General features: G+C 53.2%; 2 protein-coding genes across 4 annotated transcripts in view; one reads left to right on the top strand and one right to left on the bottom strand.

The window, feature by feature from the left end:
- Nucleotides 1–18,494, top strand: part of MYO1E (myosin IE) — a 49,070-nt gene extending 30,576 nt beyond the window's left edge. For all 3 annotated transcript variants that reach the window (XM_088148235.1, XM_025164208.2, XM_015887433.3), the window contains 19 exons: nucleotides 290–486; nucleotides 1,174–1,254; nucleotides 2,460–2,546; nucleotides 4,116–4,202; nucleotides 4,431–4,598; nucleotides 4,820–4,905; nucleotides 5,761–5,842; nucleotides 6,500–6,606; nucleotides 7,438–7,536; nucleotides 8,139–8,283; nucleotides 10,322–10,436; nucleotides 11,250–11,419; nucleotides 12,193–12,338; nucleotides 12,926–13,072; nucleotides 13,994–14,151; nucleotides 14,254–14,346; nucleotides 14,972–15,170; nucleotides 16,478–16,647; nucleotides 17,455–18,494. In XM_088148235.1, coding sequence (XP_088004361.1) covers nucleotides 290–486; nucleotides 1,174–1,254; nucleotides 2,460–2,546; nucleotides 4,116–4,202; nucleotides 4,431–4,598; nucleotides 4,820–4,905; nucleotides 5,761–5,842; nucleotides 6,500–6,606; nucleotides 7,438–7,536; nucleotides 8,139–8,283; nucleotides 10,322–10,436; nucleotides 11,250–11,419; nucleotides 12,193–12,338; nucleotides 12,926–13,072; nucleotides 13,994–14,151; nucleotides 14,254–14,346; nucleotides 14,972–15,170; nucleotides 16,478–16,647; nucleotides 17,455–17,531 — 2,414 coding nt within the window. In that variant the 3' untranslated portion in view covers nucleotides 17,532–18,494. The remainder of the gene's footprint in view (nucleotides 1–289; nucleotides 487–1,173; nucleotides 1,255–2,459; nucleotides 2,547–4,115; nucleotides 4,203–4,430; nucleotides 4,599–4,819; nucleotides 4,906–5,760; nucleotides 5,843–6,499; nucleotides 6,607–7,437; nucleotides 7,537–8,138; nucleotides 8,284–10,321; nucleotides 10,437–11,249; nucleotides 11,420–12,192; nucleotides 12,339–12,925; nucleotides 13,073–13,993; nucleotides 14,152–14,253; nucleotides 14,347–14,971; nucleotides 15,171–16,477; nucleotides 16,648–17,454) is intronic.
- LOC148214774 (uncharacterized) overlaps nucleotides 383–22,241 on the bottom strand; it is a 22,146-nt gene continuing 287 nt past the window's right edge. Inside the window, exons 2-5 of the mRNA XM_088148679.1 lie at nucleotides 21,597–21,887; nucleotides 19,941–21,348; nucleotides 16,221–16,305; nucleotides 383–521 (exon numbers count right to left, since the gene is read on the bottom strand). Coding sequence (XP_088004805.1) covers nucleotides 19,960–21,348; nucleotides 21,597–21,887 — 1,680 coding nt within the window. The 3' untranslated portion in view covers nucleotides 383–521; nucleotides 16,221–16,305; nucleotides 19,941–19,959. The remainder of the gene's footprint in view (nucleotides 522–16,220; nucleotides 16,306–19,940; nucleotides 21,349–21,596; nucleotides 21,888–22,241) is intronic.

The following is a 22,241-nucleotide window of genomic DNA, read 5'->3' as shown; positions in this document are numbered from 1 at the left end:
AACTGGCCATGTTCCGAAGAACTTCTGGAGGGTTCCATCTCTTCTCCTCCTGTGCCAGGGGAGGGATGCCAAGTAGATTATTGGCTTGCCTGGTCCAGTTCTGGCATTCAGGACAGAATGAAAGATCCTGTGATGACTAAAGAACCAACTTGCTGAGCAGAAGAGTCTTCCAAGAGGTTTAAGATGCACTTTGGGAAGCCGGTTCTACTGCCGCTTTTCCAGATAGAGCTGCCACTCTTATTTGGCAGTCTTTGCTGTCTCACTATGGTTTTCTTTCGATACCCTGCAGTTTTGGCATTCCCGGCTTTCCTCCTGGGAATTAACCAGTGCCGGCTTAAAGAGAAACTGACCAGCAGGCAGATGGACAGCAAGTGGGGCGGCAAATCGGAATCCATCAACGTGACCCTCAACGTGGAGCAAGCGTGTTACACCAGGGACGCCTTGGCCAAAGCACTTCACGCCAGGGTCTTTGACTTCTTGGTGGACGTAGGTGGTGGTTCAACATACTGTTTCCCCAGTTGCTGGAAGAGAATGGGAGAGTGGTGTCCATCATGAGGATTATTTATGCACTTATTATAAACTATGTATACTGCCAACCTCAAATAGACTCCTGGCAGTTAACAGACATTTGCAAACAATAAAGGCATAAGATTGTCACAAAAACATTCCACTGAACTATAACAAAAGAATATCCCTCCTTGGCATCCCTCGTCAGCAGTACTTCCTCTAAGAGGTTTCAGAAGAAGGATCTGCAAAATTCAGCAATTTGAAGTAGCTATTTTCAAGCCTTCTGCCTCTTCCTGTTGTGGCTTGAAAGCAGCCACTTCAAATTGCTGCATCATCACCGTTTTGCAGACGACATTCCAAAACACTCTGCCCTTTGTGCCCATTGAGAGGGTGCTGCCCTTGGGGAGGGGAGACTCAGGGCCCCCTGTTGTTGGTATGGCAGAAGAACTGGCATAAAAATATCTCAGTGAAGTTCCTTCCTGGGCAGAGCAAAGAGTGAATGGCCTGCCCTTGCAGTTCTCAGTGCACTTAAAGTGGCATTAAATAACCTTTAACAAGCAAAAATATTGCCTTTTTACTCAGGTTTAATTCACTATATTGCATTGATTTTAAAGTTACATTCCTTGTTTTCATGGGAATACTTTTTTCCCCATTTTGTTTTATCAGTCCATCAATAAGGCGATGGAAAAAGATAATCAAGAGTATAATATTGGTGTCCTGGACATCTACGGCTTTGAAATATTTCAGGTAACGATCTACAGATCGATTAGGAAGCTTTGTAGCAGCAAAACTGCCAGCCCTTTTGCAGGAAGGAAGACATTCAGCCGTTTTGGAAGAATTACTCGATCCCTGCGCCACTGGGGGTTGTTCAGAGGACCTGCCTTGGGGTCCAGGGGCCAAAACGAGAAGCAGCCCTCAGCCTCGGCACCGGTAACTCCAAGCCAGCCTGAAGCAGAAGGCAGTGTTTTTACTGTATGCCCCGGTGCTGTTTGCTGGCTGGGGCTGTGAAGATGGTCCTCCCTGTTTGCCTGTCTGATGGGTTGGTCCCTCCCTAGCCAGGGGCTGAAGTCTAAGTAGGAGAAAGCAGAGACTCTCCCTTGTAGGGATCTCTGTAGCTGAGCAGTGGGAGGTCATATTTTTTACAGCTCCCCACGGCAAAAACCTCTCTTGCTTGGAAGGGGGGAGAGTGGGGTGCCCTTCCCACAGCAGGATTATGAACTGCATCCCCCCCCCCACTCCAAATGAATGGCTGCTGTTTGGTTATAGAATACAGAGGGAAAGGCATCACGGTTGGGGAAGCTGTATTTGCTGCCCAAGAAAGTTCTCCTCTGGCTGCAGTTCTAGATAATGCTCACCAAGGAGCGAGTTCCACAAACACAGTGGCAGTTATTTCCCAACAAACATGTCCAGGATTATACTGTTGGTCATGCTGGACTATGAAGTGAGGTCAGGCTGCTGGAATGAGTTTTATTTATGTTTTAGGACTACTTTATTAGTCTTGCCTTTCTGCAGTAAAAACATCTGGGGGAGGGAGGTGGGTTAAATGTTGCAGGATGATGATGTCAGCCCAAATGTATTGCTTCCTATAAATGGAAACATCAATTAATTTAAAACAAAGCATTTAATGTAAGCTAGGGCAGAATTTAGGGTCTAAATGGAGCTGTGCAAAAGGGGGCTGTGAGGCATTTTAGAAAAAACAAAAGAAGCTCTGAGTTTTTCTGGGCATGGAACCAAAAACAGCTGTTCTAAAGAAAATTCAGATTTTGGAAACAGTTTTGGAGAACTGAGGTCACTGACCTCCATGAAAAGGCTCACAGCAGACCTGTAAAATTCAGCTGGGAAGGTCATTAAAACATGTTGAAAAAGACAACTGGATCAGCTTAATTTGGTAAAAAGAGAGATGGGTATGGGGAGCCTTACATTAATCTTTTCATGGTTTGTTCTTATTCCAGAAAAACGGGTTTGAGCAATTTTGCATCAATTTTGTCAATGAAAAGCTGCAGCAGATCTTTATTGAGCTCACCCTGAAGGCAGAGCAGGTAAATCTGAAAGGCTTGGAGAGAAATCCTGGGAACTAACTGTCGGCACTTGTTTTTTTCTGCCTCTGGATGGGAAGCTTTTCAGCTGATGATTGTTTAAAAAAGTGCCTTGCAAAGCAAGATGGAGAGAAAGCTGTTGTGGTTTAGCCCGCCCAGCCTGGAAGTAAACACAGCCATGGCTGCTGGAATATTTTCTCCTCTGATCCAGTGACCTAAGAGGGAGCCTCGTGTCCCAGAACAATCATCGCATCATATGACTTCCCCCTGGATACTGACTCGCTGTCCGATGTGGAAAAACTGGCTGGCTGCGTGCTCGTGTTGGACGGGGCTCTGAAATTAAAACGAGGGCACTTCTGTTTTCTCCATTTCCTGCCTGCCTGCCTCTTTCAAAGAGAACGGCGGGTTGCTTTTATTTTCCCTTGCTACCTGCCATTCTGAAGAGCATGTACATTTGCTGATTTTGCTCCCTAAAATCCTCTTGGGAACCACAGATGTTGTTTAAACCACTCTGGTGCATCTCATTCCTTGAGCTGTGCTTTTCCGAAGAGTGCGTGACTAGGCGCTCTTCATCAGGTAGCAAAGCAATTAAAAGAGGAAGAGTTCTGTGTAATGGAAAAACCTGCCAATCCCTACACCGATGTTCAGCTGTGTTTCACCTGGACGCAGCCTATTAGACTGTTTTTCCAGCATCGGAGGTGACTCCTAGAGCCGCTGCCTGTGAAAATAGGAAGAGGAGTGCCCTTTGCCGTACGGAGCCTTTGTCTTTGAATAATGCCAGCCAGATCAGAGATTTATTTAGGGTTCAGACTTAGTCCCCCAACAGTGGGACAAGATCCTAGGAGGTACCTTGCTCCTTTCAAGCCAACAGATGCTAAGTAGTGCCCAAACAAAACGACTCTCCGTAGGCCCTGAAACCCCCACACTGACACTCTGGCTCTATCCCTTCCCGATTCCCCGCATCTCCCTCCTTGCTCAGCCTAGGGGCTGCTCAGAGGTCCAACCCTGCTCACACCTGGCAATTCCTGCGGCTGAGCTCTGCAAAAGCAGGGTGGCTTTCCCCTTTGGGCCCACAAAGGTAGGGTTGACTGGGCAAGCCCATAAACCGCTTTTTATGGACTTCTTGCCAAGAATATTTATCCTGGCAGCGGTTGTAACGATGCTTCCTTTCTCTATCTCAGTTCTTCAAAATGCATCCACTGCTCTAAGAGTCACAGCAACACGACTAAACATGGCAGATCTCAAAGTGGTTGCACTGATCTTTTGACCCTGGGCTTTTTAGCTGCTCTGAGGAGGGGATTTTGGCAGGCCTGCTCCGTATAGCCTTTCACACTAGGTAGGCTAGGCTGCCATTAGTAAGTAAACAGACGCAGCCGCACTTGGCCCTCGGCCCTGGGGAGAGTGGTCCTCTCTGCGAAGGACAGCCATTCCCTGCTTTCAGCGGACAACTCCATCGTGTCTCTCTATGAAGCAGCAGCTTGGATGTGGCTGGGTTCTTGAGTCAAGAAGGTTCAGCACGTACCTTCAGAGCTCCTCTGGGTGCGTTGCCAAGCCTTCCTTTCTGTGTCGTAGGAGGAATACGTTCAGGAAGGGATTCGTTGGACGCCCATTGATTACTTCAACAACAAAATTGTCTGTGACCTCATCGAGAACAAAGTGGTAAGTGTGGGATGGTCTCCACAGCCCCAGGCCCATCTCTCTCGCCCCTTCCTTGACGCTGTTAACTGGCAATGCCAGGAACTGAATTGAGAAAGGGCTACAATCCTTTCCACTGTGGTCAGCAACCCTCTAACTAAAGCCTTCCAATACCATTCAGTCCTAAAAGGCCCCAACACTGAGGACCAGTGTCCTTCCTAAGTTTTGCTTCCGTTTCTGTTGGCACCCCAGAACCCACCTGGCATCATGAGCATCCTGGATGATGTCTGCGCCACGATGCATGCGGTCGGGGAAGGGGCAGACCAGACACTGCTGCAGAAGCTGCAGATGCAGATCGGGACTCACGAGCACTTCAACAGCTGGAATCAGGGCTTCATCATCCACCATTATGCTGGAAAGGTACCTTTCCAAATTGAGTATTTGCCCAGCCAGAATGGCCATATCAGAGCTTTTGTCCAATTTAACTGGTGGCATGGCTCCTTTACACTATGGTTTAACTGATGGCTGGATTTGTCAAAATTCTAGACTGGGAGTGAGCACCGCTTTGCTTTTCTGCTGGAGAAGGGCCTCTTCCTTGCCAAGCAAGTTGAGGCTGGATTACTCCCTTTTCTCCCCATCAGGTTTCGTATGACATGGATGGATTCTGTGAGAGGAACCGAGATGTTCTGTTCATGGACTTGATTGAACTTATGCAAAGCAGCGAATTGTACGTAAGACAGGCTTTCTTATGTTTAAGGATGCATTTACATGTAAGATCTTGCCAGGACATTTGTGGGTTACTCAAGATGGCAGCGATAGGAGCTCAGCGGGTATTCTACAAGATTGGAAAAGTATTCCCAAAGCCCAGGCCATCCCCAGCATCACTGGCAAGCGGTGCCAAGAAAGCTCTTATTCCAAAAACAAAAAGCACCCTACCTCCTTTTGGAAGGAGGGAATCTTAAGCAAGCCAGGAAGAAGTGCAGGCTTGCACAAAAGCTTGGGGATGCAAAAATGGATTTCGAAGAAACGAACACATTAAGAGCAACAGAACAGACGCTAAGCTAATCAGAAATGGCGTGAGAGCTTGTAGACAGCTGGCTCGTGAGATGTGAGGGAAGCTAAAGGAGATCCACGTCCTGCTCCAGGATATGAGAACCAGAATTGGAATGTGGAATAAAGGCCCCGCAGCCTTTGGGTTTCTTAAATACAAAAAATACTGTCATTGCTGCTTCGTGGGTCAGAATGGTTCACGTCTTGGCTGATTCTGTCAGAGGCGGCTAACCCGTGGGGGCCGAGGCCCACGCGGGACATTTGGAAGGCGGCCAGGGCTGGGGCAGGCATGGGGACGAGGCGGGCGGGCTGGGCCGTGATTTGTGTTCCTGCTCTCCTAATGCTGCGTTTAGGGTTACGCTGGGCTTATGTGGGGCTTGTGCTACCGTCTCACTGGGCTTCCTGCTTCAAAATGGTAGGAATCTGCACCCCCGTTTCTAGCCAAGCTGGTCAGCAGGGCCTCCGGGGCTGCTGGTTGCACCCCGCAGAGGACTAAGTTCACCGCCTCTCCCTCTGCTTCTGCTCCTCCTAGGCCTTTTATAAAGGCGCTGTTTCCAGAGAACCTGCAAGCCGATAAGAAAGGCCGACCCACCACCGCCGGCAGCAAAATCAAGGTGGGTGTTTTGGGGCGGTGGCATGTGAGGGGACCTTGCTTCTCCAGCACCTGGAGGGCCTCCGGGTTCTGGTCACTTCAGGAGTGTCCAGATGCTCCTGCCTGAAACCTAATGTAAAAACAAGAGCCCAGCAGAAATGTAACGGGAAAGCAAGATTTGGCCAAAGTGCAGGACTGAAAGAGCATCTGGCAGTTGTCCATCAGGCCCGCGTGGCTACGTCTTCATCTGTCCCTGCCCTTTGCTCCTCCCGCAAAGGACAATGACAACCCAGCTCCGTGTGCGTGCGCTTGTATGGTCTGGCCCCCCACTGGCTTTCTGTGCGGTGGGGTGGCAGCACTCGCCTCCTGCTTGGTCCCTCTGCTCTGGGCTGGCACAGAGAGTCGCCTTCAGCAGGAGTGGGCTGCTGCCCCTTTGCCCTCCTAAGTGCTCTGCCCACGGCGCCCCAGCAGTGGACGAGCAGAGAAGCCCCCGGGCTAGAAGAAGCCGAACGGCTCCCCACAACCGAAGTTTCAGGGTTGGCCAGACGCAGGGGCTTCAGGGCACTAGCGGAATCCCTCAGGATCCACTGTTTTTGCCGAAGGAGCGGACAGAATTGTTGCTGTCGTTGCTGTAAGCAAACCGCAACAGACTTTAAACTCCCTTTTCTCTGTTCTGCAGAAACAAGCCAACGACCTGGTGGGCACCCTGGTGAAATGCACCCCCCATTATATCCGCTGCATCAAGCCCAACGAAACCAAAAAGCCTCACGACTGGGAGGAAAGCAGGTATGGATTCCCTGAAAAGGCCGGAGCAGAAACGAGGGGGTGCCGGTGGGCTATGCGCCCCCCTTTCCTCTGCAACGGGAAGAGGGGGAGTGGGGAGAGAAAACCCAGGCGGGCGGTTCAGGCCGCACTGTGAAGGCCTCCGGCCTGAGCCCCTTGCACCGCCCTGCCCGTTTGACGGGGCTTGCACAGGTTGGGCCCTTGTCAGTGGGGGACACCCGCTGCCTTTTCCACTTTCATGCTGCTGAAAATGCTCCTTCCAAGCACAGGATGCATCGTCTATTAGTTGTGAGTGGTGAGCACAGGAAGCTAGTTTCCCAGTTCTGACATCCATGTTGTCCCAAGCTATGTTGTCAAGATAATTCAGGCTTTAAAAATCCCATTACATTCTTTTTTTCTGTGATAATACACCTCTGTTCCTCTGCCTGCATTTTTAAAGTAATTATTCTCATCATTCTTCTAAACGGAATGGTTGTAAAAAGAGAGGATAGTTCAGAATAAACTGTTTACGGATGCCTGCCTTCTGAAATTGGAATAATGCCGGGGGAAAGGCATAAACAATACTCCTTCCCTTTCTTACAGTTTTGCCAGTTCTTGTCAGTGTCAACGACCCAGAACACGTTAAACCGCCTTTCTTTTTATCTGAGAAAAGGCCATTTTCAAAATGCCTCTCAGCGAGCCACTTCCTTCCAGGGCAGCCAGTTGTCCCTTGAAACGGTCCTTTTTTCCCGTTCAGTCAGTTGCTGACCGCTTGTGCCCCTCGTTTCGAACATGAAAGCAGCTGTTGCCCCCTCCCTGGTTAACTGGGCTCAACTCCTAACCCTCTCCCTGCAGGGTCAAGCACCAAGTGGAGTACCTGGGGCTCAGGGAAAACATCCGAGTTCGCCGAGCAGGTTACGCCTACAGACGAGTGTTCCAAAAATTCCTGCAGAGGTACCTGTTTCTCCGCACGCTGTTAAAGCGGGAGGGAAGGACAGCCAGGTGTCCTCCAAATGTCTCCAGGGTTTCCTCTTCTGCGGAATATATTTTGCATGGATTTGAATCTTGAACTAAGATGTTTTGCATGGATTTGAATCTTGAACCCCTTGAATCCTTGAACTAAGCAGTTATGATTGCTCAACTTAAAAGATTCTCAGTTTAGTACCTTATTTCTTCAGCTGGATATACTGCTTTTATGAAGATTAGGAATAGGCAGTCTGGTGCCTGATCAATGTTGTGGTCTAACATCCAATAGTCCTAGCCAACATGGTGGGTGGCAAGGGACTGTGGGAGCTGTAGTCAAAGTATCCAGCAGGCACCCTATTGCTTCCTAGCTGTAGACCTTGCGAGGTTCTTGGGAAAACCAACCACACAGAAATTGCAAAACAACTCGATTCAAACCATGGGTCCACCCTCCCATACACCAGCTCTGCCCCCACCAGGCATTCTGGCACAGGTTGAACTGGGACATTTGATATGCAAAGAGGGCAGGTTCTCCTTGGAAAATGAGCGTTTGAGCCATTCACAGACTGAGCGTGCAGTGTCTCTCCTTAAAGGTATGCCATCCTGACCAAAGAGACCTGGCCTTTTTGGAAGGGAGATGAAAAACAGGGCGTTCTCCACCTGCTCCATTCCGTAAACATGGATCCTGACCAGTACCAGCTCGGGAGGACTAAAATCTTCATCAAAGCACCAGAGTCTGTGAGTAGGAGGGTGAAGCTGTGTCTCTTTGACCTGCTTTTGATTTTATACTTCCTGAGACTTTCAGTTACCTCCCCACTCCCCCCCCCAGGAAATGTAGTTTGGCACTAAGAACTCTCCGCTATGGACCCCTTGCATGATTTAATCATGAGTTGTGGTACAGACATGTCCTGACCACTCTGCCCCAGGTCAAGGGTGACCGTCCCACTCGTCCTGTCCTACAATACAGAGCTCCTCTTTTTTCCTCCTTGCTCCCCAAAGTATGTGATGGGAACGGGGTCCCTGTGGCCCAAAGCTTTTGAACTGGAGTCAGCCTCTGACGCGTGCGCTCAGGAGGAGAGTCTGCCTGTTTTGGAGACGATTCCCAATTTCCCACTGGGGTCTTAGGAAGTCGGTTGTAAGACCTCAAAGGTCTGTACAATTACTGGCCTTGTTCACATAACACAACAACAGCCACAAAGAGGTTTGTTGATTTTGGCTTGGAATGTTGTATGAATCCATCCAACTGTGTGAATCCGCTGTGTCTGTTCAGTGGAGGGGGCTAAGAAGGTCTGATTTGAGAAGGAACAGCAGTGGAGACAAAGCATTCGTTTTCATTAAAAAGTCCCTTTTCATTTTTGCTTCCAGCTTTTCTTGTATGTCACAAGCAGTTTGTTTGTTTGTTTGTTTGTTTGTTTACTTGCAAGTCACTAGCTGGGGTTTTCTGGACACAGGAAGTGTGTCTGACGTGGACCTTAATTACAGCAGAGGGGCAGCTCTGTTTGGATAGACGGCTTGCAATTAGTACGACTGCTGGGAGTGAATCATGTAAATCACCTTGCTGGGGGAGCAGGATGTTCTGCCAGCTTTCTGCTCCAGCTAAGAGCTAGAGCAAAACAGGAGAAGTGCTGGAAGAAGAGGAAGCAGGGGATTGTTTTGAAAGAGCAAAACTGGTCACAGCACAGTGAAACACGGCTTGCTCATTTCCACGTGATGGGTCATTTAGAAACTCCAAGACAGCAGTCCTCCAAAGGACGCTTCCAAACGTGTCAGACGACACTTTCCATAACTTAGTCAGCTGGAAAAGATGGCAGTTTGACATGTTTGAAGTGTACCACTTGAGGGACAACTGCAGTGTGAGATGGATGGGTCAAGCCTTCTCTTGGGACCGCCCCCCCGAGACAGCTTTCATGCAAGAGAGACTCTGGTTCCAACAGCGGGGCTGTTCCTTCTTATTTGGTGGTCCTGGAGTGGAAGGCATGAATTTCTGTGGTGATACAAAAGGACATTCCAGGTTTAGTCCTAGGTAGCATCCCTGGTTGCAGGTGATGAGAAGGGTCTCTCTCAGAGCCAAATCCCAGAGGGTCAGGACTTCACCCGTGTGCATGCAGAATGGATGTTGGTCATTTGGTTGGAGGCAGCACAACTCCCTAACGCCACTTAGAATAATGGCTTTTCATTTCCGAAAATAGCTTCCTCTTATTCACTAAGTAGAAATATGCTTTCCCTTAAGGTAGATGAACCTGCGTATCTAAGGACTTCCTGAATTATTCCATATTTTCTCAACTTGGCAGAATGACCTCAGTCTGTGCTCCAATAGTTACTTTTGAAATCAAACAGAACGAAACAAAGCTCCCGTGGAACTTGCTTGAGATGTTTCAGAGCAGGAGACGGAGAATCCAAAAGGCACTTCTCTCCCCACCCAAGATGTAGATCCCAGAAAAGTGTGTCTTGGGGGGACCTGCGGATCAAGCCTCCTGGTTTCCCTATCTGCCCTTTTTAATGGTGCCAAGATCTCCTACAAGGGGTCACTGTTCTCTGGAAAGTAGTTACCCCTTGAATTTTGGAGAAGCTTCATCAAATGGACTGGAAGGCCTTTCTCCACCCACAGATTGGGAGTTGGGCCTGCTGTTCTGTCACTGCGTTTCTGCGAGACTCTGAGAGACAGCCTTCTTTGAGACTCTGCTTCCTTCTGCTTCTTGCTGAGCCAAGAGGCAGCACTCATTAAAGGATCAAGATAGGGCTGTTGGACCAGCGAAGGGTTTTCTTTCTCTTGCAGCTATTTCTGCTGGAGGAAATGAGGGAACGAAAGTATGATGGCTATGCGCGGGCCATCCAGAAGGCTTGGAGGAAACACATCGCGAGGAAGAAATATGTACAAATGAGAGAAGAAGGTATTTGTGATGATTCACTGTATGTAATAAGATGGATGATGGGTGTCTTCTGTTCTTCAAGAAGTTACAGAATGAGTATATGCCTGTGTGCACGCTGCCTCAGATGCGCAACTTCCATGTTCTCAGCCACCACCGTCATCCTCATCTTCTCTAGCTCCTGAGATTCGGGCCCCCTCTGATCCTGCAGGCCTTCAGAAGGGCAGTCAAGGTCCGGCTTTCCCCACAGGCCTGTGGTTCCAGATGAGTGGACCCCAAATTGGTGGAGTTGCAGCATATTTGAGCCTGGTTGCCATTTTACTGTTTTGGTTGGCTTTTAAGGCATTGCGCTGCTTTCTTTTGGGGGCTGTATTTCTTGTTGACATTCTTGCATGCTGCCCAGAGTCACCTTGTTTGAGTTGGGTGGCCGGAGAAATGCAACCAACCAAATGATCCTGCAGCCAGGCCTCAAAGGCCTGAATGTAACCATTTAGGTACAGTGTGAAGCAAAGCTCTGGTTTCTACCCCAATGTGTTATTCAGTCCAAGTATAAAGGAGCTGAAAAGAGAGAGAGAGAGAGAGAGAGAAGCAGAAGCCATAAAGAAAATGAATCGTCTCTGGAAAGGTTAGGAAGTGGGCTTGAGAAGGGATCACAGCCAGGTTTCTCCAACTTGGTCTGACAAAGTCTAGATCCTACATGTTATGGCTGAACCTAGGCTCAATTCTTCAAGGCTCAGTCCTGGCACGTGCAACAAATTGTCAGTATCTGAAGTCCATGTGATGGAATCTCTTTTTGTCCCTGGTATCACTAAGTAACGCTGTTCTTCCCTGGCAAAGCCTCAGATCTGCTGCTGAACAAGAAAGAGAGGAGGCGGAACAGCATCAACAGGAACTTTGTGGGGGACTATATTGGCATGGACGACCATCCAGAGCTACGCCAATTTGTGGGCAAGCGGGAAAAGATAGATTTTGCTGACATCGTCACCAAGTACGACAGGCGATTTAAGGTATATAAGTAAACTGGATATGTTGCCTCTGTGCCCATTTAGCTTAGGCTTTTCTTGATGGCCATGTGGCCCAGTTGCAGAGTGCATGCAGACAAGTCAGCTGCTCTTCTCTCGCTGCTCGTTCTGGGGGCCCGGGGCCCAACAACGGCGCTTTCGGATGGAAAGCTGTAGCCTGTGCAAGTTGATGCTGTCGTGCACAAGACCCTTCCCCTCTGCCTCACACCCACCCACAATGACACTGAATCTGGTCAAGGGCTCCGGGTGGACGGGCTGATTCACGTGCTTACTAAAATTAATATCACCCACCCTACAGCAAAACGTCTTAAGGGCTTGGATGTGGACTGTGAGGCTGTGACTGATAATCCAGCCTAAGGGCAGGGAAGAACAATGGAGGACCCTGAAGGTCTGTGCGGGGAACATTCCCTAATCACAGGACCCCCAAGAGAAGCCCTGTGCTAATCCAAGGTCCCGAGACAAACCGTGGGCTGCCTTCGCAGGCTTCCCAGAGAGCTGATCCACAGGGGAGTACTCGACTCCCCCATTCTTCTGCACCTTTCCCATCTGTTCCATGCAAGCTGAGAGAATCCCAGGTGTTTGGGCCTGCGGGCGAGCAGCAACGCTCATACTGAACGTTCTTAGTTTTGATATCGAAACCCCTTGGCTCATCCATCGTACCCAGGGATCTTGTCATTCCTCTACGTGAAGGCTGGGAATGGGCTCTCCTTTTGGCGAGGGCGGGCAGAGCAGCAGCCACGGATCCGTTCTCGTTTCAGGGCATCAAGCGAGACCTCATTCTCTCTCCTAAATGTGTGTATCTGATTGGGCGTGAAAAGGTGAAGCAGGGACCAGATAAAGGCCTCGTGAAGGAGGTTCTCAAGCGGCGGATTGAAGTGGAGAGGATCCTCTCTGTCTCACTAAGGTCAGGGCTGCCTTTCTTCAGAGGAAGGAAGGAAGGAAAGACCTGGATGGAGGGGGCAAAGAGGAACGGGGCTTTGATATTTGGGGGGGGCCGCTTTCAGAATGGACTCACCACCTCGCGCTCTTTTACATCACTTACGAAGCGTGTTAATTTGCTCCTTGACTACACAATGCATATAAACATCATTAGCATAATCAGAAATTGAGTAAAATCCACTTAGTCCCGGATTCTGATTTAATGAATTAAAAATGATTATTTGTAGTTCATGATATTCTGAAAACAGTTACCATTACTATCTGCTTCTTATTTACACAAAGACACCCTAGTAGCATGATTGCTTTTTAAGAAGTCAAATGCTCCTGCAGAAGTGGTTAGGTGGGGTTTTTACACCTTGGCGCTGATATGTAATGGGACTACCTGGCCCCGATGCCATTTTAAAGGTGGTTTTTATAACCCCTCTATTCTCTAATACTAATATAATTTGTAGACTTTTGTAAAGCTTGAAACAAAGCCAGATCTTTGTGTAGAATTCTCCTCCCTGGAGAGGCAAACTCTGAATTTCTTGCGCCCCAACTTTCCTTTCCCAGCACAATGCAGGATGACCTTTTTGTCCTACACGAGCAAGAGTATGACAGTCTCCTTGAGTCTATCTTCAAGACCGAGTTTCTGAGCCTTTTGTCAAAGCGCTACGAGGAGAAGACGCAGAGGCGGCTACCTCTTAAGTTCAGCAACACGTGAGTGGGCCTTGCAGGAGAGGCTCCTGCAGGTTAGGCCAAGTCAGCTCTGCCCGCCCTGGGACAAAGCTAGGAGCGAACGGCACGCCCGGGGACGCCTCACAAGACCATCTCCCTTGCCCCATCCCGCAGCACAGTCGGTGACGGAAGCCTGGTCCTTGCTAGAAACACAGGGGTGACTGTGGGCCTCCGAGAGGTGGCAGGACGCGAGCCGGGCTCCTCAGAGTCCAATCTCTGCCCACGCCGCCTCTCCTGGGCCCCTTAGGAGCACCTCTTCCCTACCACCTGCCTTCCGCATTAAACTAAGCAGGAGAGAGACAGGAAACAAACAATTGGCTCACCGCCACAACAGTTCTGGGGGAGTCTGACCATGGCCGTTTTCTCTCTCCCTCAAGGGCCAGGGGTTACAAAGAAGACCCCCAGCTCTGTTAGGCAGAAGCAAACTGAAAGGAGATGAACGTCCCACCCAGATTTCTCCCTTAGGCAAATCGCTCCTCCTTTGCGTTGGAATCAGGGAAGACATTTTTGCTGAAATCCCTTGTTTGATATGGTCAAATACAGAGAAGGGGCTGGAGGAAGCTGCTATTTTTAGCTTTGCTCGAGATAGCAAATGCATCAGTCACATTTGCTCTGTCAGCAGCCAATGTCCTGCATGGTGGATGCATGATGCGCATCATGTTTTCTAAAAAGCGGGTAGGGACAGCCACGTTGTTTGCTGAGCTTCTTCATTTAATTTTGCCTGGGTCTGCACATCTCCTTGGTGTCACTTCCTGACCCCAAGAAGTAGCGAAACCGTCCTGCAGAGGTGGAGGTCCTCAGGAATTCCAGAGGTGCTCTTAAGGGTCCTGCAGCCAAGGAGACAGACCCAGGAGGGGGAGTCTGGCTTCCCCCCCTTACTGTTGTTCTTCCTTTCTGTGCCAGACTCGAGGTGAAGCTGAAGAAGGAGAACTGGGGGCCGTGGAAGGCTGGTGGCTCTCGCCAAGTGCAGTTCAGTCAAGGTCAGGGAGACGTGGCCGTTCTCAGGCCGAGCAATAAAGTGCTGCAGGTCAGCATCGGGCCTGGACTGCCAAAGAATGCCCGTAAGTACAGATACCCAGAGGTTGTGGGGGATGCTAGTGGCAGGCACACCACCGCTTGAAGCAAATGGTTGCTGCTTGAGTGACTTCTGGGTTGCGTTGCAGGACCCACCAGAAGGGACAGGACCCAGCCTGGAGGGCTTCCCAGCAAGATGCCGGGCCAGAACTATCCGATGCGGGCTGCTCCCCCGCCCCCCGGTAAGCTCTCAGAACCGGCTCCAAATCCGTTGTCCCTAAAGGATATTCCATCTCGCGTCTCTCATTATTAAACCCTGCCTTCCTCTGCGCACGAGGCAGCTTGAGCAGAGGACAGGATCCCCCCCCACTCTGTGAGCTCGGTGGTTGAGAGGAGGTGGCTGTCCCCTGTCCAGGCCAACACCAGTATCATCAGCCACAATCAGCAACAGATTCAAAATGACTGCACTAAGCTGTGGTTTCTTTTAATCTGCATCTGTGGTATCCGTCACGATGGCTGGGTCTGCGTAATACATAAAACCCAACCCAAAAAATGGAACAGCTAGGATTCACGCCACGTGTGTGGCCAGCCTCTTCTGGAGGAGAATCCCGCTCAGGGCTTCGAGACATGAGGACTGCAGGGAGACTTCAAGCTGGGGGGCAGCTGTGCGCTAAATGCAAGTGGCTGGGAGCAACGTGGCACCTGACGCCTCGTGGCGGAAAGCTGGGCCATAGAGGAGAGGGCTCCCTGCTGGTCCAAAGCGTGACAGTTGAACAACACGCCTGGGAAGAAATTCAGGGGAAGCCATTCCATGAACGGGCCACGGGGGGTTGGCTCTTGGGCGTTTTCATCTCGAGTTCCTTTCAGGTCTACAGAATGGAGTGATAAAGATCCAGCAACACCCCCTGCACCCTTCGGGCCTAGCAAGCCAACGGGCTAGTCAGAAGAGCCTGTACACCTCCATGGCGTGCCCACCACTGCCACGGGTCTCGGGGGGATCTGGCAGGATATCCCAGCAGCCCAGCAACCTGGACTTCCTCAGAGTGCCAGAGCAAGGTGCCGCCGGGTAAGCCTTCTGCAGCATCCGCTTGGTCGAGCTCCTCTGTGCAAAACGGCTGCTTGTTTGTCTGAAGAGGCAGGCGCCTGGGGGCTGGAGGGCTGGCTGCAGGCAGCTGCGCCGTCCGCCTCCTCTCTGGGCTCTGGGAAAGGCCCGGTGGGCCTGCTGCTCTGCCCGCCTCGCCTCTGCAGACTCGCTCAGGCGGTCACGGTCCAGGAAGGGAGCAGGCCGGGCACATTTAGCAGCCCCTCAGAGCTACCAGGAAGCCACAAAACTGCTGCCCTTCCCTTGTAGCCCTGAGAACGCAGCCCTTAGCCATGTCTTTGCATTTGGTAGCAGAGATGAGGTGTGCTGTGTGGGGCGTCCGAAGTACATCTGCAGGAATGAGTGAAGGAATGAAGGAACGCTGCCTTGGAAGCTGCGCCTGGATACTTCAGCAGGCAGAAAAGGCTGATCCAAAACGGACGCTGGGTGCCTTTCAAAATCAAGGCCTTTTCATCTCAGCGATGCCTGTCCTCCGTGACTGATTGTTTAATCATCCCGAACAGAACAGGCTGTTAAGGAAAAGCCACGTGTGGCATTGAAGCCCCCTCAGTCGTAGCAGTATGCCACCCAGAGGCCTCCTGCTCCCGTCACTCACGCAAACCGCAAAATGCCAAAACCAAGCCACCCCTTCTGGAGACGTCGCTCCCGCTTCACTGGGTGGCCCCTTGCAGCTGAGCTGTGCTCCCCCCCAACTTTAGTTGGGGGAGCACAGCCCCTATCACCACCTGCTAGGGGAAGTTCCTAATGTGCGTGTTTTCACTGAATGGATCACTGCCCGTTAAGCCCCTCTTCCCCTTCTGGAAACGTTCAGTATCTCCTGCCCTCGTTCTGAGTATTGGCAGTGGTGGCCAAAGCGGATAGGCACTGCAGTCCAACTCAGAGAGAACGGCATTAGAAACTCTCACGGGCTTGCATTTGGTAAATTTTCTTTTGATATAAAATGGAAAGGCTAGAGCCCTTCACCAGTTACAACAGCAGCATCCCATCTAGAGCTCTTGGCCTTTGTGAACTCACCTTGTGTGCCCTCCAGTCCTCCCTGCAAGGTAGGCCACCCCATTTTACAGATGAGCAGTAGCCTCTCCTCTTTGGAGCTCGTGTTCTGCAAAGGAAGAAGCATTCTAAGGATGCCACGTGTGGATAACGACACTTGGTTTTCTCTAGTAAATATTATGTTCTGTGCACGTGCGTGAGTGGGTGGGGGGAGGTTGCACTGGGGGGACAGATAACCCAGCCAGGTCCTGCCACCTGACGGCCTTCCTCCGTGACTCTAGTGCCCGCAGGCAGACGACGAGCCGACCCCCACCTGCTGGGGGCAGACCCAAGCCCCAGCCCAAGCCCAAGCCTCAGGTACCCCAATGCAGGGCACTGTATGCCTACGATGCGCAAGACACAGACGAGCTCAGCTTTAATGCCAACGACATCATTGACCTCATCCGAGAAGGTAAGGCCCCTCTCCGCAGGCCCACGAAGCCACGGGCTGTTAAGTGAACTGCAGTGACCTGGGCGCACAGAGTGGTTTGGCCTTCCAAAGCCGCCTCTGCCCTCTGAGGTGGCGAGCATTCAGGAGCAGCGCAGCGCACTCCCGGCGGAAATTGCCTTTTTATTTTACGAAACCCAAGGGCTCCGTTTTGTAACTCACCCCATCGTATTTTTTAATATACCTGGACTACCGAATATTCAGATAAGGGACAAGAGTTTATCATTCCTGTGTCGTCTGAAACGCAGGTGATGTATCCCCTCGTTGGCCCATCTCTGCCCCTCCAGAATGGGACCAGATTGGCAGCTGGGCCCTCGGAGAGAAAGCCTGTGTCTTGCCTCGGCTCTCAGCCACGATGCTTATCACGAAGGGGCATTGGTTGCCAAGGCAAAGTATGGCTTGGCAGCGGTTTTATCGGATAACCTAAAGTTGCTGCCTTGGAATAGCGCGGGAGTCTTAAATCTCAGTTCTGCTTATGCCCTGTTATTTATCACTGTTTACTCAATAACCTAATTTTGGATTAGCTTGTTACTCTCCCCCATTTGGACACTACACAAAATGATTTCTTCCGGATCTCCCCCCCCAAAAAGGGAAAAAAAGACAAGTCTTTAGGCATCGATAGGGTTTATCTTGAGGCTTTGGAGACGCGCTTCACTCGTGCCCCACGGCAGTCCGCTTTCTTAGGCCTGAAATACCAGAATAAGCAGCTCGGGGGGTCTTCTGGGTCTGGGACAGGCAAACTTACCTCCAGCTAACTCTCCTTCTTTCCAGATCCCTCAGGCTGGTGGACAGGCAGATTAAGAGGCAAACAAGGACTCTTTCCCAATAATTATGTGACCAAGGTATAACTCTGTCCCGAGAAGCCCTGGAGCAGCTCCAAGATGCCCGGCGAGACGCTTTCCAACCCCGTGAGCTATGCGGGAAGCTGCCGCTGTAAGCAAAGTCTAGAACGTGGGTCTTCCGTTCCTCCGCGAGGTTAAAAAGAGGATGCGTCTGCTTTACGAGAAGCCAAAGCCCACAAAGCCAGGGATTTATTTATTTTATTTAACTCTTTTTCTTGTGAAGAGGAATGTGTTCAAATTACATTCCGTTGTTTTTTAAAAAGCAGAGTTCTGGAAAGCATCAGATGCTCTGTGACAGATTTAGAAGAGCTACGGGGGGCGGGTTTTTCGTTCCATTTCTCAAGTGCCTCTAGTTGCCGTGCTGTTTCTTCTGAATTATCTAACAAAGCAGTGGCGGTCTATGCACATTTCCTCTGTGGACAGCTTCGCAGAGGAAAGAGAGTCTGCTGCTAGTCCTCTTTGAAGTGGAAGGGTTCTCTCTCTTTGGGACCTGGCACCATCTCCTCCTTCCCCAGGCATACGCACCCTCTCTCCTACAGCCTTGTCTAGGTGCGCTTGCGACTCCAGAAAGGCACCAGGACCAAAGGAAGACAGTATTCTACGCTGCAAATAGTTTGTTCTGATCCATTACGGTGGCTGGTCCACGTTGACTTTTGTTTTTGCTCTACGTGCACGCCCTCCCTCGCCCTCCTAACCCGGCCCCAGCTGCCCTTTGCCTCCAGGAAGCTGTACGCTCCGGTTACTGATTTCATCCGGGGCACGTTTAAAAAGGAGTCAGAGGCAAAGCTGTACTAATATGCACAACAATTAGGTGGCTTGGAATATCATCTGGGACCCAGGTACCTTGTCATAGCAACTAGTAAAGAACGTCAGCATTAAGAAGAGCTTCCAAGGCTGGCCTGCGCTGCCGTTGGCCCCCTGCATGGTGGCTTAATTGCTCCCCTCCCATCAATAAAAACGTAGAAACTACAGTTGCCATGGTGTGGGGCTCTGTTGGAGGTGCTCGCCCTGCCCTTTCAGCCCGGGGCAGGGGGGCTGCAGTGGGAGGCAGTTTCCGGACTCCAGAACCTGCTGGACAAACAGGCCAGCCCCATTGGCTCAAGCAGACTCCTCTGGCAGAAAGGTCCCTCACCCTCTTACAAGGTGGGACAGACACGGAAGGGGCTGAGAGGTAAAGGGTTTTTTTCCTTTTTGTGGAGTAATTCTGTTTCCCTCCGTGCCCCGCAGGCCTTCAGCTTTAAAGCCACTCTATTAGGAAGTCCCTCTTGCTACCCGGTGAGGAGACAGGCAGAGCAAAGTATTGGCACCTTATTGTCCGATTGCTCACATGGGCTTTAAAAGGGCATTTCCTGCAACTTCTTTATTAAGTGCGGAGAACGCTAGCCTACGCACCGCCTACCGCGAGAGGCCCCCTTCCCTACCACGGATCACGCGGACTCCGGCTGGCACTCGCCTCGCCGGCTTGGATTCATTCAGCCAACGTGCCGCGAGGCCCTTGGTGGTGCGGGAGTTCAGCTGTGGGATGGTGCCGATCCTCTGGAATCCGACACTGGAATATTTCTTCTTGGCTGCCTGGTCGGGGGTGGCGGGACAAGGGCCAGGCCTTAGAAATCAATCCCACGCTACCTCAGCTGAGCAACCTAAGTCACTTGCTTTTGCTTTGGGGGGGGAAGTGACTGCAGCCCCCCCATCTACCTTCTTGCTCCGAGAACTGTCTGTGATCTGCCCTTTTTTGGGGGGGTGATGAAAGAGCAAGTTAATTCCAAGTAGGCACGTATTGCAAACGCTTCAGAGTTTATTCTAGGAGGTAAGGTACAATAAAGGGTATTCCTACTATTATCAGCAAGCGCCCGCAGGACGGAAGCCAAAAAGAAGGGTTGGGTCAGCCTGCGTGATGTTCCGAGGGACCCTACCGAACCCACGAAGCACTACACAATCTCCCACAGCTGCTCCAACGGCCGCTCGGTCTTCGCCATCCTCTCTGGCGAGCACAACTTGCGAGAGTTGGATTAGGTGACGCCCCATCCCTCCCCCAGATGCTCGTAAACGCGGCATCTGCTTTGAGCGCCAGTCCCCGGATTCGGTCTCCTGGGAAGACCAGACGCGCTGCTAGCGAGCACGAGGGGGCCTCTCCCTTCTGCCTTGCCTTTCCTGCAGATGCTTTCTGCCCTGCAGTTGGAAAACATCTGCTTCCAGCACGCCTTGCGCTTGGGCTGCCCCAAGCTGGCAGGAAGGAGCGCCGTGGCCACAGTAGCAGGGCACCCCTCCGGACTGTAAAGCAAACTGGATCCGGAGGGGACCCGGCCTGGAGGGAGAGGCCTACGTCTCAGGCTGCCTGCCTGCCCAGCTAGTAAGGCCAAACCCTACAAAATAAGGGATTGGGGCGGGGTGGGGCTGGGAGGATTTGATACTTACAGGGTATTTTGCTAGATCCTTAGTAACTCGCACCGCGTTTTTGGCCATGTGCCCCACAGCCAGGGAGAGCCCCCCTCCGTGCATCCAGTGTAAAGGCACAGTCGGGGGTCCTGCAAGAGGAAGGCGGCCGTGACAGTCCTGCCCAGGCAGGACCGCCCTGCCGGGTGGGCGCGCACGCCAGGGCTCGAAAGGGTCGGGGTGGGGGCGTCTTCTGCGGCGCTCTGGGCAGGCTGGCCGTGCGCCGCGAGGCGAGGACGGCAGAGGCAGGCTTGCAACCGCGTTGCTGCGCGCGCTTTGGGCCGAGGCAGGCAGGCGGCAAGGCCGGATCGCGGCCAGCGCCGCCACGCAAGGGACGGCCTCGTCTCCCGGCAGGCGCCGGACGCGGGCCCCGCTGGCGCTTGCCGTAGAGCTCGGCCCTGCTTTTCCTCGGCAAGCCGTTCTGCTCATTTCCCCGGCCAACCCGCCAACGCAGGGCTGAAACGTCCCCGAGGCGGCGGTCTGGGGAGCCGCCCCCGCCCCTGCCCCTGCCCGGGAACCGCGGCCGGCAGCCTCTTCCGCGAGGCGGGGCCCGCTTGCTCCCAGCAGTCTTCGAGCCGCGGACGAGCTCGCTCGGCACCAAGGACGGGCTCCGGAGCCGCACTGCCGCGGCCGGGCTTGCGCTCAGCGGCGCCCCGGGTCCACCTGCGCGGAGCAGGAGAAGGTGCGACCCGGGAGAACCGCGGAGCCGCCTCAGGCCCTGCCTGCGGCCCAGGCGCGCCCGCCGAGGATTTCGCTGGCAGCGCTGCCGCGGAGGGCTGGAGACGGGCGGCCTCTGAGCGCCCTTCTCCGGCGAGGAGCGCACGGCCACCTCGAGCCTCCCCCGCGGACCGGGCCGCGCCTCCCCCCCCGAGGGCTCAGCTACTTCCGCGGCTGCCTGGGAAACGCTCTTCGGGCAACCGCCGCCCAGAACCTCTTTCGGAGCCGGCTTCCTCCCGGCCCGTCGGGCGCCTCCAGCGGGGACGGGGACGCGGCTGCCGCTGCTCGGGAAGCTGCGGGCCCTCCGCGGCCTGCTCCCCTCCTTACTGGGCAGACGCGCTCTGCCCAACCCGGCTCTGCCCGGCCCGAGACGGAGCCCCGCCGGGACATCCTGCTCCGTTGCCCGAATCTGCGCGGGCCCCGTGCTTGCTAAGCCGGGCGGCTGGCGGCGCGGCGCGGGAGCTCTACGCGGACGCTCGGCCCGCCGCCGGCCCCGCAAGGGGCGACCCGAGACCCCCGCGGGAGCGGCCCGCCGCGGCGAGGGCGGGCGGGGCGGGGCGGGGCGGCGCACGGCTGCGGGTCCCCCGTCCTCCGCGCGGCAGAAGCCTCCCCTGCGGCGCGAAGAGGGCCCGGGCGTCGCCTCAGCCGCGCTCCGAGAACCAGGCCGACCGCCCTAGCCCGCCGGAAAGCGCCGGGCCCGGAAGGGCGCGGCTGCTCCGGAGGCAGCGCCCCGAGCGCGGCTCCCGGCAGGGCGCCCTCCGGCCGGGTCCGCATCCTCGCTTCTCGGGCGCCGATACCGCCCGGCGGGCTCCGTCTGAAAGGGCGTCCGCGCTGCCGGTGCCCTCGCCGCCCCGAGGGAGGGACCCGCCGGCCGCTCTCGGGCGACAGCGCTGCACGCGACGCCGGCCACGCCCCCCGCACGGCGCGTGTCACGAGGCGCGCGCTCGCTCGCCGTGTCGAGGGGGCCGCCCGATTGGCTGCCGCCGGCCCGTCTCCCCGCCCCGCGTGGCGCAAGGGCCTCTGGGAACCGTAGTCTTGCGGGCGCAGCCGGCCCCACTCGCTGCCCCCGTCCCGACCGATGCGAGCCCGCAGCCGGGCCCGGCTCGGGGCGGAAGAGCGGCTCCTCGGCAGGCGTCGCTGGAGCCGGGCCGGGGGGCCTCCGGCGGCCCTGGGGGGCGGCGGGATGCCCTCCGGGCCGGAAGGCTGGCCGATCTTGAGAAACAACACAAAAGGCAGGTGGATTCAGCTAACTTTATTAATTGCAAAACAAAACGAAAAACGAAACAAAAACGCCCAGATCCCACGGAGAGCGGGGACCTTTATAAATCTATGAAGTCATGGATATTTGCCTTAAGAAATGGTATTTTAAGTACGGATTCCGTCGCTGTAGCTGAGTTTTTCCTTTTTTACAAAATCAGTTTGTGCAGATCAGTAGATGAGCCTAACAGAAGACTGCGGAACAAAAAACGACGGACGGACGGACGGACAGACACCCTGCTCTTCCCCTTGTTCTCCTAGTATTTGCTTTATTCGGCCTGCATGTATCTACAACCCGGCTAGCTGAAA

This window comes from Python bivittatus, unplaced genomic scaffold, assembly GCF_059951505.1.
Source record: "Python bivittatus isolate LINGU-HERP-01145 unplaced genomic scaffold, Pbiv_v1 ctg000530_np1212, whole genome shotgun sequence".
Classification (NCBI taxonomy): Eukaryota; Metazoa; Chordata; class Lepidosauria; order Squamata; family Pythonidae; genus Python; species Python bivittatus.
Note: the sequence above shows the minus strand (reverse complement) of the source record. Positions and strands in the feature narration are given on the sequence as shown.